General features: G+C 43.0%; 2 protein-coding genes across 5 annotated transcripts in view; one reads left to right on the top strand and one right to left on the bottom strand.

Annotated features, from left to right (window-relative positions):
* Positions 1-10,023, top strand: part of si:ch211-137a8.4 (neurofilament medium polypeptide) — a 33,219-nt gene extending 23,196 nt beyond the window's left edge. The window contains exons 2-4 of the mRNA XM_061877761.1: positions 5,591-7,053; positions 7,733-8,203; positions 9,024-10,023. Of these exons, the coding sequence (XP_061733745.1) occupies positions 5,781-7,053; positions 7,733-8,203; positions 9,024-9,046 (1,767 nt within the window). The 5' untranslated portion in view covers positions 5,591-5,780 and the 3' untranslated portion in view covers positions 9,047-10,023. The remainder of the gene's footprint in view (positions 1-5,590; positions 7,054-7,732; positions 8,204-9,023) is intronic.
* A 5,084-nt stretch (positions 10,024-15,107) lies between these two features.
* The window catches only part of zgc:162698 (Transmembrane protein 87A-like), a 36,181-nt gene continuing 32,476 nt past the window's right edge, over positions 15,108-18,812 (bottom strand). For all 4 annotated transcript variants that reach the window (XM_061877758.1, XM_061877757.1, XM_061877760.1 and 1 more), the window contains 6 exons: positions 17,284-17,387; positions 17,123-17,205; positions 16,965-17,026; positions 16,628-16,680; positions 16,530-16,560; positions 15,108-15,485 (listed from right to left, as the gene is read on the bottom strand). In XM_061877758.1, coding sequence (XP_061733742.1) covers positions 15,444-15,485; positions 16,530-16,560; positions 16,628-16,680; positions 16,965-17,026; positions 17,123-17,205; positions 17,284-17,387 — 375 coding nt within the window. In that variant the 3' untranslated portion in view covers positions 15,108-15,443. The remainder of the gene's footprint in view (positions 15,486-16,529; positions 16,561-16,627; positions 16,681-16,964; positions 17,027-17,122; positions 17,206-17,283; positions 17,388-18,812) is intronic.

The raw sequence follows: 18,812 nt of genomic DNA on the forward strand, positions 1-18,812 counted from the left end.
ATCCTTCTCAATCCATATTCAGTTGAATATGCTACAAAGACAACATATTTGATGTTCAAACTGATAACCTTTTTTTTTTTGCAAATAATCATTAACTTTAGAATTTGATGCCAGCAACACGTGACAAAGAAGTTGGGAAAGGTGGCAATAAATACTGAAAAAGTTGACACTTATTTGGAACATCCCACAGTTGTGCAGGCTAATTGGGAACAGGCGGGTGCCTTGATTGGGTAAAAAAGCAGCTTCCATGAAATGCTAAGTAATTCACAAACAAGGATGGGGCGAGGGTCACGAATTTGTAAGCCAATTGTCGAACAGTTTTAGAACAACATTTCTCAACGAGTTATTGGAAGGAATTTAGGGATTTTACCATTTACGGTCCGTAAAATCATCAAAAAGTTCAGAGAATCTGGAGAAATCACTGCACTTAAGTGATGATATTACGGACCTTTGATCAGTGTGTAAAGGATATCACCACATGGGCTCAGGAACACTTCATAAAACCACAGTCAGTAACTACAGTTGGTCGCTACATCTGTAAATGCAAATTAAAATTCTACTATGCAAAGCGAAAGCCATTTATCAACAACACCTAGGAACGCCGCTGGCTTCGCTGAGCCTGAGCTCATCTAAGATGGACTGATGCAAAGTGGGAAAGTTTTCTGTGGTCTGACGAGTCCACATTTATAATTATATTTGGAAACTGCGGACGTGTTGTCCTCCGGAACAAAGAGGAAAATAACCATCCGGATTGTTATAGGCGCAAAGTTCAAAAGCCAGCATCTGTGATGGTATGGGGGTGCATTAGTATCGGGGTGCATTAGTACCCAAGGCATGGGTAACTTACACATCTGCTAAGGCACCTTTAATGCCTTTCAAGCAACGTTATCATGGACGCCCCTGCTTATTTCAGCAAAACAATGCCAAGCCACGTGTTACAGCAGCGTGGTTTCGTTGTAAAAGAGTGCGGGTACTTTCCTGGCCCGCCTGCAGTCCAGACCTGTCTCCCATCGAAAATGTGTGGCGCATTATAAAGCGTAAAATACGACAGCGGAGACCCCGGACTGTTGATCGACTAAAGCTCTACATAAAACAAGAATGAAAAAGAATTCCACTTATAAAGCTTCAACAATTAGTTTCCTCAGTTCCCAAACGTTTGAGTGTTGTTAAAAGAAAAGGTGATGTAACACAGTGGTGAACATGCCCTTTCCCAACTACTTTGGCACGTGTTGCAGCCATGAAATTCTAAGTTAATAATTATTTGCAAAAAAAAAAACAAAGTTTATGAGTTTGAACATCAAATATGTTGTCTTTGTAGTGCATTCAACTGAATATGGGTTGAAAAGGATTTGCAAATCATTGTTTTCCGTTTATATTTATATCTAACACAATTTCCCAACTCATATGGAAACGGGGTTTGTAAAATGGAATATAATTTCAGCAGAAAAAAGACTGTGGACAAAAAGTCTATTCACTTTTTATCGGAGCCTTTGGTCAAAACATTTCAAGACACCTCTTCTCAAACCAATCAGTTTTCCGCCTTTACAATATTGGCGATACGCGTCAAATCTCGTCTAACTACATAATAAAATGAAAAATTGTCATCCTTTGTCAAAGATGTCTTGAAATGTAATCTGTGATATTTCCACCTAAATAAATGTTTTCTGGCAGCTGGAAATAATGTGTATATTTTTAATAATCTGTTTTCACTGATAGTCCACAATTTCATAATTTTTTGCAGGCTGAATATTATATTTTATTAATAGGGAAGGTTAAGAAATTGTCATGCAGGGATATGAATACCATTAGCTTGTACAACATGTAATGTACAGAATATCAGAAGCATTTATTCAGGTAGAAATATTACAGACTACATCTCAAAGACAATTACACAATGATTGTAACAATCCACATTTTGTGTTATGAAACTGGTATTGAAACATGGTGTAGGTCCTCCAATGAATGCAAGTGCTCCTACAGCAGAAATAAAAATTCTGTATTCCTACAAAATACAAAATCTGGCAAGACACCAATGCACTGCAGGTGATCTTTTTTTATAGTAATTAAAAGCGTGTTTGTCCTTTTTGTGTTGAGCTGTTTAAAAAATCTTGGACTCCGACAAACTGTATTGATCCACAAAGGAAATTGTTCGAAAAAAGCATATTTAAAAACAAAAATAAAGATAATTGAAGCAAACCAATTGTCCAGTCATGGTACTAAAAAGTTGAACATCATCCGTTTAGAGTACAATTATTAATAAGAAAAAAATTATATTTATCTGTGATTAATCGAGATTAATTTTGAGTTAACTGTGAACAAACTGCAATTAATTGCGATAAAGTATTTTATTTTAGCCTAATTAACATTGTTTACTTTCAAGTGGCGCCTGATCAGGTGGATCGGCACTTCCTGTTTGCATCGTCATCGTGATATTTGTGAAGCACAAATAAAATATGTTGACGGTTGTGTGACTTTAAAGTGTGTTCGGACAGACGAGACTCGAACAGAAATCTCTTGCTGCATACCACCCGTGCATTGGTTGGATGGTGTGTGTGTGTGTGTGTGTGTGTAGAAATGTTCTGCAGTGGCCACAAGTCATTGTCCATGTTTGATTTGAAAGAATGTTCAAATATATGTGACTCACTGATGTGTGGGTCCAAAACGCTGGTTCTGGTCCATTCAACCGTCTCAGTCGCGTGTCGGCTGAGTTTTGAGGAGGCGCGTGTATTATCTGGAACGTTAGAACCTTCTTGCCCCAGTGGAGACGATCTCTTGCAGGCCTGGTCCATTTAACCCGAGTCATAGCTTTTATGAGCGGCCACCGCCGCTCAGTCTTCGATATTCCAGACCTCACCTAGGTCTGCTGAGTGTAACCATGCAACTTGTACAAACATCACAGCCTATCGTAGCAATCCGCAGTGCTACTCAAGGGTTCGTTTGACATGTGTTGCTTCTCTTCTCCTCCAGCGAGCTGCAGAGATGATTGACACGTTACAATGACAAGACAACGACATAGCACATTATTTCAACGTAGCGCGCGTGAGGCTCGCGTGTGGACAAGTGTGGACTTCTGGCAGATAAATTATTCAACTCAAACACTTCATGTCTGCTTTCACTTTGCAAGCACAACATAACAAAAACCCTAGAGTAGTACTTCAGTTTTCTTTAGTACTCTGAAAAAGGAATTGTATGACAATACAAAACACAATTTTACGGAGAATAATTATAGTTTGACATGCAAAAACAATGTGAAGTACTAGGGCTGAAAACCTTCCTCTAATTATAACCGCCTCAGCTTTCAAGGCAGAAAGGAAATTGAAAACACTCAATGTAAAGATCCTAAGAAATTGAACACTCACTAACCTCTCAAAATTAAGGTAAAACAATAAGGAATATGAAAGAAACGCATAATAAAGTAACCAAATAGTGCAAAGTGTAAAAATGTAGGTTTAGTGTGAAAGTTACAGTTCAGTCGTGTGTTTTATGTGAGCGCGGCTTAGGTGGTGTGGACTTCGGTCAGACTGACTACGGTCCGTTTTTTAAAATAAAAAAAAACGTGACACTTTCATTTTTAGAGACAATTTCTTTATTCTCCATCTATCCATCCATTTTCTACCGCTTATTCCCTTTTGGGGTTGCGGGGGGCGCTGGCGCCTAGCTCAGCTACAATCTGGCGGAAGGCGGGGTACACCCTGGACAAGTCGCCATCTCATCGCAGGGCCACAAATTTTTACTTTCTTTTCTCACGCCATGCAAAGATTTCACAAGACAAGATGATAGTTGATACGGTTACCTGATTCACTGATAGCGTGTCACTCCCACTGATCAGTGACCACTTCCTGCCTTGCTCGGTTGCCGGATTGCAAATGCCTTTGCTCAAGCAACCAACCTTGCTTTGAAACTTCCTATTTATTGGGACAAACAAAAAACAAAAAATCCAACGTTTTATTGAACGCATTTCATGTCTATTGCGATATACAGTGTTCCCTCGATACAACATGGTTCACTTTACGCGGCCTCGCTGTTACACAGATTTTTTACAGTGCCGCATGCTTTTTTTTTTAACAGCGTATTGTCTTTCTATCTGTGTTGGCCCTGCGATGAGTTGGCTACTTGTCCAGGGTGTACACTGCCTTCCGCTCGAATGCAGCTGTAATAGGCTCCAGCACTAACCATGACCCCGAAAGGGACCAGCGGTAGAAATGGATGGATGGATGGATTCACTAAGGGACTGTAGACCATTGTCAATCAATCTTCTTCATGCCATGTGTCTCGTACAGCAGTGGTCCCCAACCACCGGGCCGCGCGTGGCCCGATTGGTACCGGGCCGCAGAAGAATTTTTTTATTCATTTTTATAAAAAAAATAAAAATACAAATGAAAAAAAAAAATATATATATATATTTTTTTTTTTTATCAAATCAACATAAAAAACACAATATACACTTACAATTAGTGCACCAACCACAAAAACATCCCTTTTTCATGACAAAAACGTCGCTTTTTCATGACGAAGAGAGAAAAAAATAAAATGAAAAATAAAAAATAAAAAAAAGATCTCCCCACCCCCCGGGCCGCGGACAAATTATTAAGCGTTGACCGGTCCGCGGATACAAAAAGGTTGGGGACCACTGCCGTACAGTACAGAATGCGTTCAGCTTGCCTAATTTACTTAATTGTTTGATGCGAGCATACATATACTGTACTGTAAACGAAAAACATAAATAAATAAAAACCTGTAAATGAAAAAACATGCACAATAAATGAAAAAAACAGTGTAAACAAAAAAATATATAATGAACAAAAACACAGAAATAATAAGGAAAAAAAAAAACTTCTACTACATGGATTTTATTTTGAGCGGATATTCATAACCCCAGCGTTAAACGAGCGAACACTGTCTATTGATGTTTTATTGCCCAACCCTAAGAAATACATTTAAATGAATGAAATGTATCTATTTTACCTTTTTTTGTTTTTTTTATACTCTTGATGGCCAAGTTGGCGATGAGCGGAGAGGGAGAGGCAAAGCTGTGTAGTATCATGTTCTTCCAGTTCTTCTAGATGGCAGAAGTAATACACAGCAGAATGTCACTTTTATTTTATTGGCCATGGCTCAATAAAAGGTCAGTAAACACTGGTTTAGAGTACAGTGTCTTTTTGTCACAGACATTTGACATTTCTTTAGTTTAGTCCACTTTAATTGGGGTATTTTCGCACAAAACCACCGGAGACATGCTTGTCAACAACCATATTTTTATGAGGAATAAAAAAATTAATTATAAAAAGACAATATGTAATGTGCATATTCAAAATGGCAGGCGGTTCCGCATCACATGACGTTAAGTCTTTACGCCTCTCTGTCCTTCCTCGCTCGCCCACCTGATGCTGTCTCCGCCAGAGTCCCTCAGAGAACATCTGAACGTGTGCTTGGTGACTCACCTTCATTGACGCGCTGACTCATTCATGGAGTGTGTGCGCGTTTGTGTGACACACCTGCATAAAAATCCTGCAGTCAATCACACAAACGAGCTTGTCTCCCTCTGTGAACGCCTTGCTAACCCTTTTCCACCTTCTCTGTCACTCCACAGGAGTCGGGAGGATTAGTAGGATGCTGAGTAGCCTCCCTCCACGCCAGTCTTCTCCACGCTGCTTTCGATGAGCTGAGAGCACCACCTGGTGGGAGGAACCTATCAGCAGAAAAAGAAGAAGGAGGGCAGAAGGCCAGGGAAGGATAGAAGGAACAAACTTTTTTGTTGTGGTTTCTTTCTTCTTTCGGGAATGGCGGCGACGGAAGCAGACGCGGCGCCCGCGGTCCAAGAAGACGGGAAAACTGTAGAGAGCAAGCAGCCGGAAGTGGAGCAAGTGACCAATAAGGCGAACTCAGAGAGCTCCAACAGCGAGGTGCCAGATAAAGACAGCGTAGCAGTCAACAGTGAGGTTGTCCCCAACAAAGACACTGTCAATAATGACACCGAGGCAGAGCCAGTGACGGAGGCCAGCGGCGGCGAGGAGGCCGGAGAATCCAGCGGCGAGGCGCAAGCCCCTCAGAGCTCGGAGAACGCAGAGCACAAGACTTCCTTCCTGGACTCCTTCTTGAACAAGAGTGGGTTGGGCAAGGTGATGGCATCCAGAAAAAAGAAGGAGCCCAGCGCTCCCGCAGGCGGTGGGGAGGAGAGTGCCGCAGAGGGGGCAGAGAAAGAGGGAGAGGAGGCGGCAGCGACAGTAGCTGAGGGAGGAGCAGAAGCAGGGTCCGAGGGGGAGGCGGTGGCCAACGGAGAGAAAGAAGAGGAGAAAAAGGAGGAGGAGAAGAAGGAAGATGAGAAGAAAGGCAAAGTGTCTTCAGTAGGAGAGATGATCCGAAGGCCCGTGGCCAAGATCTTCTCTCACCGCAGCACCGCTACTCCTGAACCTCCTAAACGCGCCAAGTCTTTGGATCGCCTGGAGGATCCCCAAGCACTCAACGCCTCCACAGAGGAGGGAGCAGTTGCAGGAGCGGTGGAAGGTGAGGCAGAACAAAAAGCCTCCTCCTCGGCTGGCTCCTCCAAGCACATGAAGCGCTGGCACTCCTTCAAGAAGCTCATGGCCCACAAAACACACAAGAGGAGCAGCGCTGAGGAGGCCGGGGAAGGAGCAGAAGGAGGCGGCGACTCCTCCACGTTGGACTCCAAGGAGTCTGGCCAAAAGAGGTGGAAGCTCAAACGCTCCTGGACCTTCCAGGGAATAAAGAGGGACACCTCCATGGTCGGCATTAGTGCCAAGACTAGGGGCTCCGACAAGCCGGATGAGACGCTGGACGCTGAAGAGCCCAAGGCAGATGAGCCCGAGGCCGAGGGGGCGGTTGAAGGGGCGGCCGAGGAGGCCAAAGTCGACGGCGGTGAAGAAAAGGTGGAGGGAAGCGAGGAGGAGAAGGCGGTGGGAGGAGCGGCGGTGACGCACCACGCCAACGAGATTTGGACCTCCTTCAAGAAGCGTGTCATCCCCAAGTCCAAGCGTGCCAACACAGAGTGCCCCCCCAGCGGGGAAGACGATGCTACTGCTGCCGCCGCCTCAGGTAAGCTCCTCCCATTTTGTTAACCTGTCAAAGTTCTACAGTAGTCAATCCCGTTTGAGCGGCCATTTTATCCTTGTATAAGATGTCTATGTAAAAGGTCTTTAAGCAGCTTCTTGACTGGTTTGGAGTTATTTGGCGGGACCTTGTCTCTTTAGTCAGAGGTAAGAGTCTGACTCCATCTCCAACCGAATGTCAGAGACGGGGTGACGAGGCAGTGTCCCAAGAAAAAGGCGAGGAAGAAGACCACCATTTTAGCACCTGAGTGCAGATTGTGAAAATTGGATGGTGGAGAAGACGACCAATGCCGATTCCTGCGCTCTGATCCTTTCATCCCTGGACGCAATCACCATGTGACAACTCCACAATCTGGAATTCAACGTCAATGAATTAAAAGTACAAAGAACTGAGTAACACATTTTGCGAATGTTTGCGGGATCTGCCGTTGGCGACTTCATTTTGTGTGTAACCAGCATGAAGAGAAGGTGGCAGGCGACAAGTCAAATGCTTTCTTGTTACTGAAAAGACTTTGGCAAGTCAAGAAGCTGTTTAGTCATATTGTTAGATTCAAGAAGTGCTAAGCTTTAAGACACTGGTGGACAGAGAATGGTCACATGATCATTCAAATAAAATGTTTACATTGTGATTCACTTCATTTTTTAAATTTTTGTTTTCCGAGCAGGCGAGGACGGAGCAGCAGACGAGGGCAAAGACGGAAAGTCAGCCAAGGCCAAGCGGTCCCACTTCGGCCGGGCCGTGTCCCTCAAGAACTTCATCCTGAGAAAAGGCAAGTCCACCAGCATGGACATGGGTGAAGGCGCCAAGGAAGAGGAAGAGGAGGCCACAGAGGGTGGGGTCGCAGCCGCCACCGAGGAGCCCACCGAAGAGTCCACTGAGGAGACCATCGACAAAGACCAGAAGGGCGGCGGCGAGCAGGAGGTAGAAAAAGGCGCGGAGCAGACGCCGAGCGAAGCTCCCGTCGCCAACGGTGAAAACGGCTGCTCCAACGGCTCGGCAGAGGAGAACGGCACACAGCATGAGGAGGAGGAGGAGCAGGAGAAGCACAGCCCCCTGAAGAAGACCAAGGAAGTGGGAGGGGCCAAGGAGGAGGCCAACTCCAAGGTCATCAACGCCACGGCACCCGTCAACAGCGGTGAGTTAGATCACGCTCACCTGGACTCAGATGAGCTCGGCTGTGGCCAGGAAGGAAATGCTAGCAAGAGACTGGCGCTAACAAACACGAGCGGTGAGCTAGGGGAGGAGGTAGAGGAGGAACAGGGGGAGGAAGAGGAGATGAGGAAGAGAGAGCTTCGAGACGTGGCGGTGGCCATCGTGCACAGCGTGATGTCGGCAGCCGCCCACCAGTTAGAGCGGGAGCTATGCAGCGCTCTCAACGGCTGCCACGACCCCGCCTCTACATGCTAGCATGCTAACACGCCAGCACGGGACGTCGCACGTACACGCGCACATTAACCGGCAGTTGCGAACGCCGCAGAGCAGGCGCGTCGTCGGCTAGCTAAGCATGGGGAACACTTTCAAGTTTTTGTAGAGCTTAGACCAAAAGCCACTTTAGGAACGGTCTTTGATTTGGCGCTCGTTTACAACCAGTTTTAAAATAGCCTAGGGGTGTCCAAAGTGTGGCTCTTTAGTGACCACTGCACATGACGACGACAAAACAAATGGGAAAAAATAAGCATTTCGATTTTCAGCATTCAGCTTTTGGTGGAAAAAGTTTAAACACCCCTGATCTAGTCCAATCTAGTCTAGGCTGGTACAGTCTCTTTAGGGTGTTCAGGACAAAACTGAGGACCACTTGCTATGTGACGATGACAATGTCATACTTTGTGAACAGCACAATGAGGTTTGCACTAAAGCGCTCTTTTTTTGCCATGTTTTATAATCATTATTATCATCATTATTATTATTATTTTTAATGCTTGTTCTTTTCAATGTCTTCTGTTATCATTCACCAGACAAAAAGGCGGGAAACGTGTGAGGCCACAAAGAGGATTAGAACTGCCCAGGATTCGCTGAGCAAGGAGCTCTGAGACCCCCCTCCCCAACCCTCTTCCAAATCCTCCACCCTAACCACTCCCAAAGCCCCCCCTCGCCCCACACCACCACCACCACCACACCAGCACCACCACCTCCCTGCTTCCACACCCCCCCCCTCCCAAATAAAGGAGTAATCACGTGTTAACAACTCGCCATGGTGATGTGGAGCAGGCGGCGAGAGTTCATGTGGAAAAAATAAATAGAAAATAAACTCAAAAAGCAATAATTCACCCCCCCCACACCACCATCATTGGAACACACGCGCGCACACACACACACACACACACACACACACACACACACACACACACACACACACACACACACACACACACACACACACACACACACAACCTGTTTTCTCTGCTTGTTTGTGGGACATTTTTCTTTGTCAAAGAAAGAAGAGAACAATGAAATGTATACTTTAAAAAAGATAACATTCCCCCCACCCGTCTGTTCATACCGAGCCCTGATTGGTGGATTTAAATAACAAAAAAACAAGAAGAAGAAAAAAAAGACTGTTAGTTTTATATTGACAGCCATTTTGCTTTGTAGTGCCCCCCCTCACCCTCAGCCCCTCCGTCCAAGTAGATATGCGGGTCGAACAGGACTCCAGTAAATAGACTTCTCCAGTATATAGACCGCCCCCAAAAACTGCACCTCCCCAGCAACACTGCAATGTCTCCAGCTGTGTTCAATGTTTTAGACTGTTGTGTGGTGGACAAAACTCTGATTGGTTTTCTTGTCTTATTTTGTAAGAGCACATCCTGTCACTGTCATTAAACACGCTCATCGCCATGACGACGACAACGATGATGATGATGATGATGTTTTGTTGGTCCAGTTTTCATGTCTGCTAGCAAATTGTCAAAGAAAAACAAACAATAGTACAATAAAGACTAAAATTTAACAACTAAACTCGTTGTGGCTCATTTCATGGTGGAGTGCCAGCGGGCATGGGTGTAGGAGGGGTCGCGGGTGGGTGGGGGGTTCTTTGGCTGCGACGCTATTGGGTGGTCATTAATCCGTGTATCGATAATCTCATCCTTTTACGTAAGAGTCACAATAATAGCACATTTCTTTGTATTCGACTAGACGTGAGTCTGTGTGTGTGTGTGTGTGTGTGTTGAACAGCGCACTTGCTACCTTACAACCTGAAAGCTAACAAACATGTTCGTAATGTAAGTTGTATTTTTATTATTAGCATTTTTTTTTAATGTTGTGAAAAAGGCTAAAATACATCGTTTGTGTATATAAATACATTTTTTAAGTAGCACTGTCAAAAGATTATTCACAGTTTTGAATGGTGACTAAATGACATTTATTGCAGTTAATTGCTTGGCTTATTTCATTTAACTTTAAAAAGACGCCAATATAATCATACAAGCGCAGACAATTTAACGATTGTTTTACTTGAACGCATTTATTGGCAGAAAACTTGCCAACGGTATTGTGTAAAGGGCATTTTGAACAGTAGTATTGCTTATAACAAGTATGTACTAGTAACATTTTTGGCTGTTTTTAAACCTTCTATGCTTGGGTAAGAGAATTAATTGCTGGATTATATATATGCACATTACCTTGATTATATTTCATGTCTTTCAGGGGTTTATTCTGAAGTGACATTTTCCAGCTAGCGTAACAGTCAGCATCCACTCACTCATCTTTGCACTGACTTATGCATTTGACCTGATCACTAACCTATACTTATGAAGGGTCAAAGGGACAACCTAAAATAAAAACCTATTACAATAATTACTTAAATATGTCATTATTTCCTGTACTAATCAGAATTAGATAATTTCATGAATCTGTGCGGCAGCTTCATGAATTACTACAATTATAATTAATTAATTACACATTTATGTAATTATTGAAATATTTATTACATTTTTACCAATTTGGCCCTCCAAATATAGCAACCCTAGCTTTGATTGATTGAAACTTTTATTAGTAGATTGCACAGTACAGTACATATTCCGTACAATTTACCACTAAATGGTAACACCCGAATAATGTTTTTCCATTCATGGCAGCTTCCAGGAAACCATGTGTGCGCTCAAAACATCCATCCATCCATTTGCTACTGCTTATTCCCTAATGGGGTCACGGGGGGCGCTGGCGCCTATCTCAGCTACAATCGGGCGGAAGGCAAGGTACACCCTGGACAAGTTGATACCTCATCGCAGGGCCAACACAGATAGACAGACAACATTCACACTCATATTCACACACTAGGGCCCATTTAGTGTTGCCCAGGTGCATGTCTTCAAAACAAAACGCGCAATTTAATCCGAGTTTATAGGAGATTTTTGTGTACATTTTCTAAATATTAAATCACATGCATTAATGAGTTAGCTTTGACAAGGCTAATTGAAGTAAACTATATTTATATAGCACTTTTTCTACAGTTATTCAAAGCAGTTTTACATTGAAAAACCCATTACAGGATCTACAATTAGGCTACATTTACACCAGTGTGGGTGGCGCTCGGAGCAATGTGGTTGAAGTGTCTTGCCCAAGGACACAACATGGGTAGCTGGTTTCTAACCAGAAACCCCCAAGTTTTTGGCCGGCCTCTCTACCATCTGAGCAACGCAGCCCCAAAATTGAAAACAAAGCTTTGTGTTATGTTATGAGTATCTTTAGTTTAGCTTGTTCTATTTATATCGAGCTTTTTTTCCCACGTGGTTTTGATTGGTAATTCTACCAGTGGTGTGCCGTCAGGGCCTTCTCTGCTGGCCTAACATAACCAGAAATCATGATCATAATTAAAGATAAGAGTATTTTTTTATTTACTTTCCCTAAATGTCTTAAAGTATTCATATTCTCTTCATGTCATATTACGCTCCTTCTAATACTGTTGTTTTCAATTTAGAGTTTTTATCAAATCAGAATTCAGCTAGCTTATGTTGCCATGCTGCACGAAATCTGCCTGGGGCCTTCAGAATCAACAATGCAGGCGTCTGTGCACTGTAAGCGAACGAACACATATAGTTGATAGACAATTGTGATAGCCAATCAGAACACGAGTTGTCGCCAATAAGGCCTACTAGCTGAGCTAAGTTACGAAAACAGGAAGTGGCACAGGAGCCATACCACAGAAAACTTGCCGGTACAAGTTTTCAGCAACAGGTTGATTAGGTGGCAGATATATATTTGCAAGGCCATTTTCAAGAAGGATACTTAAGAGAAACTACATCATGTGTGACGAGGTTGGCGATGAAATGGGGAAATGCCCGCCATTTCCACTCGAATCAAACGACGACGAAGGGCTATGCGGCAACGAATGGATTCTACAAATTGTGAGTTCAAATATTTAATTTCTTTATTTTTTCACGTTTACTATGTTTTTTGTAATTTAAAATTGTACAGTACCACATAAGATATGTTTTAATTGCTGATGCGAGTTTATTGATTTTTAAATGCGGCAGAAAATAACCCGTTTTGTACACTGTTGTAGTGCGTAAATGTGTTTCTGTAGAGTATTTCTCCAGCAATGGTCATGTGAGGACAACTCTCTCGTTTGAGTCACACATTAAGAATGTTACTAAAACGGCCTTCTTTCATCTCCGTAATATCGCTAAAATTCGACTCTCTCGTTTGAGTCACAAATTAAGAGTGTTACTAAAACGGCCTTCTTTCATCTCCGTAATATCACAAAAATTTGACTAATAATAATAATAAGGGATTATATTTATATCGCGCTTTTCCATTATTAGATACTCAAAGCGCTCATAGAGAACTGGGAAACCATCATTCATTCACACATAGACTGACGGAAGCATGGCTGCCAGTTTGCGCCTACGGCCTCTCCGACCACCACCTATCATTCATTCATCATTCATTCGCCAGTGTGAGCGGCACCGGGGGAAAGGGCGAAGTGTAATGCCCAAGGACACAACGGCAGCGATTTGGATGTCAATAAGCGGGGAGCGAACCTGGCACGGCCGCTCTAACAACTACGCAATGCCGCCCACTCTCTCGCTTGAGTCACACGTTAATAGTGTTACTAATACGGCCTTCATCCATCAACCCTAATATCGCAAAATTTCGTTCCATTTTGTCCACTAGCAACGCTGAGATCCTTATTCATGCGTTCATTACGTCTCGTCTTGATTACTGTAACATGTTATTTTCGGGCCTCCCTATGTCTCGCATTAAAAGATTACAGTAGGTACAAAATGCAGCTCCCAGACTTTTGACAAGAACAAGTAAGAAAGATTATATTACGCCTATACTGGCTCACCTACATTGGCTTCCTGTGCACTTAAAATGTGATTTTAAGGTTTTACTACTTATGTATAAAATACTTAACCATCTAGCTCCATCCTATCTTGCTGATTTTACTGTACTATATTTCCCGGTAAGAAATCCAGCTTCTTAGTGATTCCCGGAGCCCAAAAAAAGTTTGCGGGCTATAGAGCGTTTTCTATTCGGGTTTCAGTACCCTGGAATTCCCTCCCGATAACAGAGATGCTACCTTAGTAGAAAAATTTAGGTCCCATCTTAAAACTCAATTGTATATTGTATACGCTAGCCTTTAAATAGACCCCCCTTTTAGACCTGTTGATCTGCTCTTCCCCCCTCTCCGGCGTGAAAAGGTTATTAGGTGACCACAGATGACACGCTAGCTGGAGCACTCATCTGTGTATCAGTTGGGGACGTTTCTGCACTACTGACTTGTCTCCACTCAAGATGATCCCGTGCAGGCCCTCCTATGGACTGGACTCTCACACTATTATCTAGATCCACTCCACGTCCGTTGCACCGGTCGTGGAGTGGATCCTCCCACATCTGCGGTCCCCTCTAAGGTTTCTCAAATGTATCCCATTGGGTTGACTTTTTTCTTGCCCTGATGTGGAAACCACCCCCGGGTCCCGGGTCTTTGTGGCTTGTGCAGCCCTTGTGATTAAAGGCTATAGAGATACACTTTGATTGAGTGAAGTATATTTTGAGGGTTAATCATTGAAGGCCTAGGTGGGAAACGCACGGCCCGCCACGGATTTCCACGATGTGCCGCAAGCCCAAAAAAACAACAGATGGTACCCCAGGCCGCACTTTGGACACCGCCGCTCCAATGGATCTGCTGACAGGGCGACGTGGTCACGGCGGAAGAATATGTGCACTTTGACTTTCAAGCCACTCAAGAATGACAATTAAGCGCACTCACTCATGTCACGTGACTCGGTGCTGCCCTCTGCAGGCACACTCGCGGCCTTCATCACGCCCATGCGTGTGAAAATGATGATGGCGGTCCGTGCGTAGTTTCCAGCAAGCAGCGACTCTGAAAATGTTGACAAAAACATGCAATTGGGAGCCAGTAGGACTCGACATGCTTTTCACACTTGTTCACCACCCCGAAGTTCTTTTCTCACCTTCTTTGGCGTTCTCGCTCCACTTCACTTCTCTTTTCTTCTGCAACTTCACAAGCACAGTCATTAACTTGTGCACATTTTTCTAACTGGAAGCCGCAAACTCCAAGATCACACAAGTGAAAAGTGTCGTGTAGGACGGGAGGACAGTGGTCACCATGATGTACTGACCTATTCACTCAACACACACATATCCTAAAAATGACCTCTGTTCGAAATGTAGGAAAAAAATGGGGTTACCTGTACACATAGATCTCAATATTACATAATAAAATAGGACAAACCTAGATAAGATTAGAGAATAAATACAGTATATTTATAGCGTGGTAAAGAGATAGAGGAATTGGCAATAAAGAGATGGATGAGATGGATAAAGAATATTGATACAAACACATGTGATGGATACTGTATATGTATAAATAGAAACAGATACACCTAGAAATAAATAAACAGGCGGTAGAAAATGGATGGATGGATGGATATACAATAGATAAGCAAAAACATGTATAGGGCTCTTGCAAAAACCATCAATGCCTTTAACTTGAGCAAGCTGACGCCCCCTGCTGGAGAGTAAAATCCCTGCAAATATTTAGTGAAAAAGTGAAAAGCAATAATCACAAGTCAGTCTTAAGGAAAGCATTGTAAACTTTATAAAGAAGACAGTCAGACTATCAACAGTCCAAACAGAACACAAAAGACATCCGAAAGAACATGTACACACAAGCACACATTATAGGGAGCAGTGTGGGTGCTGGTGCCATGGCAACAATGTACACAAATGACACTAGTTACAAGTACACAACTGTGTGTCCACATGCACAATAAAAAAAAAAAAAAAAAAGCCACGGTGAGCATTTGTCCAATTGTAGCTTATAAAGCTCATAAAGTTGGAACTCGAAAACACGTCCGTGTTTCCTGCTCCCTCTTTCATACCTCGTCCATTCCCCCTCTTCCCAGCGCACCTCACTCCATCTTCGACATCTCAAACTTGGTCGTGATGGTTTCCTGTCCAAAACAAAATGAGCACTTTTATTCCAAGCAATTACAAATAAAACAAAGGTTTTCATACATGATGCATTGGTGACAAGATGGAGTCCCTCAAACGTCAAACAAGCATCATGTGAGTCTTTGGCTGAGTGAGCATCTTAAGGATTTTACTCCACAAAGTTATGAGTCCCTTCTTAAACAGTATGTTTGGTTAAGATTTAGTTTTCTAAATCAGCCTGACCTAAGCCTAAGGTTTATGTGTTAAGTAAATAATAATATTTGTGATTAACACAGTTGACAATGTTGTAAACTGTAAGTAGGTTAGAAATCAAGAGAAAGATGAATAATTCATTGATGATATTTGATTGGCTGCGGGCCACTCTGTAGTAGAAATGTTGTGCACTGAGGTCAATAAAGTTAAGAAACCCTGGTTTATCTGATTGAAGAGCTAGCTTCCGCTGCTTGTGGCTCCTTGGCGATGACTTCTGTTTTTCTTGATTCACCGTTAAACTGCCGTGTTACAGGCACCGTTTGGAAACAATAAAGGTATGTAAATAAACATTTACAAAATCGTAAATATTGGTGTGTATATATGCAGCTTATAGTAAGTCTGGTACGGATAATATATGGAAAAATATTTTTTTCTTCTAAAGTTTGGTTTATATCCAGGTGTGTTATTTAGTCCGGAAAATGTGGAAATTTTCCCACCTCTGTTTCTCCTCCATGTGGCTTATTTCACCACAGTTTTACTACACAGTAGTTAACATAGTTTTACACTTGAATGACAGGAAAAAAAAAAAACTGTCTCTGCACCTGATACAGGTATTCTATTTCCATTAGTGCCTACGTACTTAAACCTAAGAGCAGAAAATGTGTTTTTTTTTATGGCGCTATGTACACGTTTCATTAAAAACACGTTTTATAAAGCACTACATAAAGAGTTGTGTAACAGTAGAATACTGTAAACACAACATATGGATCTTTGAGCTATGTGTGCGTGTTCATCGGCAAATAAATGCTGACAAAGATTATTCTTTCTTGCAGGCGAGTTACGTGACTCACTTCGTCAGAGTCCAACAGGGGGGGCAGGGCGCTGTGGAGAGGGAGACATAGCATGACTGTTACGACAACACACGCCGCCGCATCACGTGACCACTTACACGTCCGCCATGGATGTTGGGATGTTGTCCTCTACCCATTTAAGGTCCTCATCCTGCAGAGAAGAAGCACTGGTCACTTCCTTAGGGACACCATTCAACGAGCTAACGAAAATAACGCAGACTTTTTATTGTTGCGGATAGCTAGTCCTAAAACATCCATCCATCCATCCATTTCCTACCACTTTTCCTATTCGGGGCCAAGTGGGGGTGCTGGAGCCTATCCCAGCTGCATTCGGGTGGAAGGCTGGGTGCACCCTTGACAAGTCGCCCCCTCAGTCCTTTAACATGTCCTTGTAATATTTTGACCCGCGGTGTAATCCACCAAAAATGTTTTTACCACTTTGTTGGCCTTGGCTGCGCCGTTGTTGTCGTTTTTCATGCCCCTCATCTTCATGCCCTCTGCAGACACACGGGCGCACAAAACAAACGCATTCAAAACATGAAGGACAGGAAGTTTGTTTAGCGTTAACGAGGAAAGAAAGAGTAATGGCTGACCAAAAGCTTCAGTCAACATAGGCTCCTCCTCCTCCTCGTTCTCTTCATCACTCAATTCATCCACTAGAGGGCTGAAAGCGTACCTGGGACAGACACACACATTTTGCCTTATAAACTTGGGGGGAAATTATTTTTGCTATGGCATTGCCACACTGGCCTACCTCTGATTATTAGCTGATGGTCGCCATAGGAACATGATGACCAATAGGATGGCGGAAAACAGAAAGCGCCAGAAAGCATCATCAATCCAAAGTTCGCGCCAGTCCTACACACATAACACACATTTAAACAACAAACTTTGTATAGAGCAGGTGTCCAATGTGCAGCCCACAGCACATTCTAAAAAGCATTTTTTTTTTAAAATTACATTACATTACTGGCGTTTCTCACTCCTTCTTGTGTCACCTTCTCACAGAGACATAAAACATGTTACATACGTCACATACTGTCGCGCAAATAGCGTCACAAGCTCTCGCCGAGAGCTAACGTTAGCATGGCTAACGTTAGCTGAGGCAGGTCAAGTTACTTTTAGCTGCGTGCATTACACAAAAAGGTGTTTCTCAGTCCTCCTCGTCTCTCATTCTCACAGAGACGGAAAACAAGCACGCCTTCTTACATACGTCACATACTCTCGCGCGTCCAGCGTCATAGCTCTCGCCGAGCAGAGAGGTAGCAGCATGGCTAACGTTAGCTGAGGCAGGTCGAGCGGAGCGGAACTTGTGACAATACGAGAGAATGTGTGAAACTGATCACAAAGGGAGGAAGAACAATAAATGCCCAAAATAAAGAGCAGGGGGTCCATCATCTCGCGGTGGTTTGGCTTCAAGTGGAAAGATATTCAGCAGACAACAGCAATATGTAAAGTATGCAGCAGAAGTGTTACTACAAAAAGGTAGCAACACTATTAATTTGTTCTTTCTTTTAGAAAGTCACCCGTGAGAGAATGAAGAGTATTTAATAAATACACTATTGGTCAATTGACTTAGTTGTGATTTCCCTCTCTGCATGAAAGTTTAAAAGTGGCATATATTAATGCAGTATGAAGAAGAATGTTTTAATGTAGACACATAGAATCATCATACTGCTGTGATTATATCAAGTGTTCATTCAAGGCCATGGCAAAATATCGTAATATATATCGTATATCGCAATATGGCATAAAAATATCGCGATATTAATAAAAGCCAATATCGCCCAGCCTTAGTCAGTGTCCCAGATTGTTGGATTATATCCTCCGTCATCTACTTTTCAGGTAAGAAGCATGATTTTTTAGACTTTTGACAAGAACAAGAAAGTTTGATCACATTACGCCTGTACTGGCTCACCTGCACTGGCTTCCTGTGCACTTAAGATGTGACTTTAAGGTTTTACTACTTACGTATAAAATACTACACGGTCTAGCTCCATCTTATCTTGCCGATTGTATTGTACCATATGTCCCGGCAAGAAATCTGCGTTCAAAGGACTCCGGCTTATTAGTGATTCCCAAAGCCCAAAAAAAGTCTGCGGGCTATAGAGCATTTTCCGTTCGGGCTCCAGTACTCTGGAATGCCCTCCCGGTAACAGTTCGCGATGCCACCTCAGTAGAAGCATTTAAGTCTCACCTTAAAACTCATTTGTATACTCTAGCCTTTAAATAGACTCCCTTTTTAGACCAGTTGATCTGCCGTTTCTTTTCTTTTTCTTCTAT

This window comes from Nerophis ophidion, linkage group LG18 (assembly GCF_033978795.1).
Source record: "Nerophis ophidion isolate RoL-2023_Sa linkage group LG18, RoL_Noph_v1.0, whole genome shotgun sequence".
Lineage (NCBI taxonomy): Eukaryota > Metazoa > Chordata > Actinopteri > Syngnathiformes > Syngnathidae > Nerophis > Nerophis ophidion.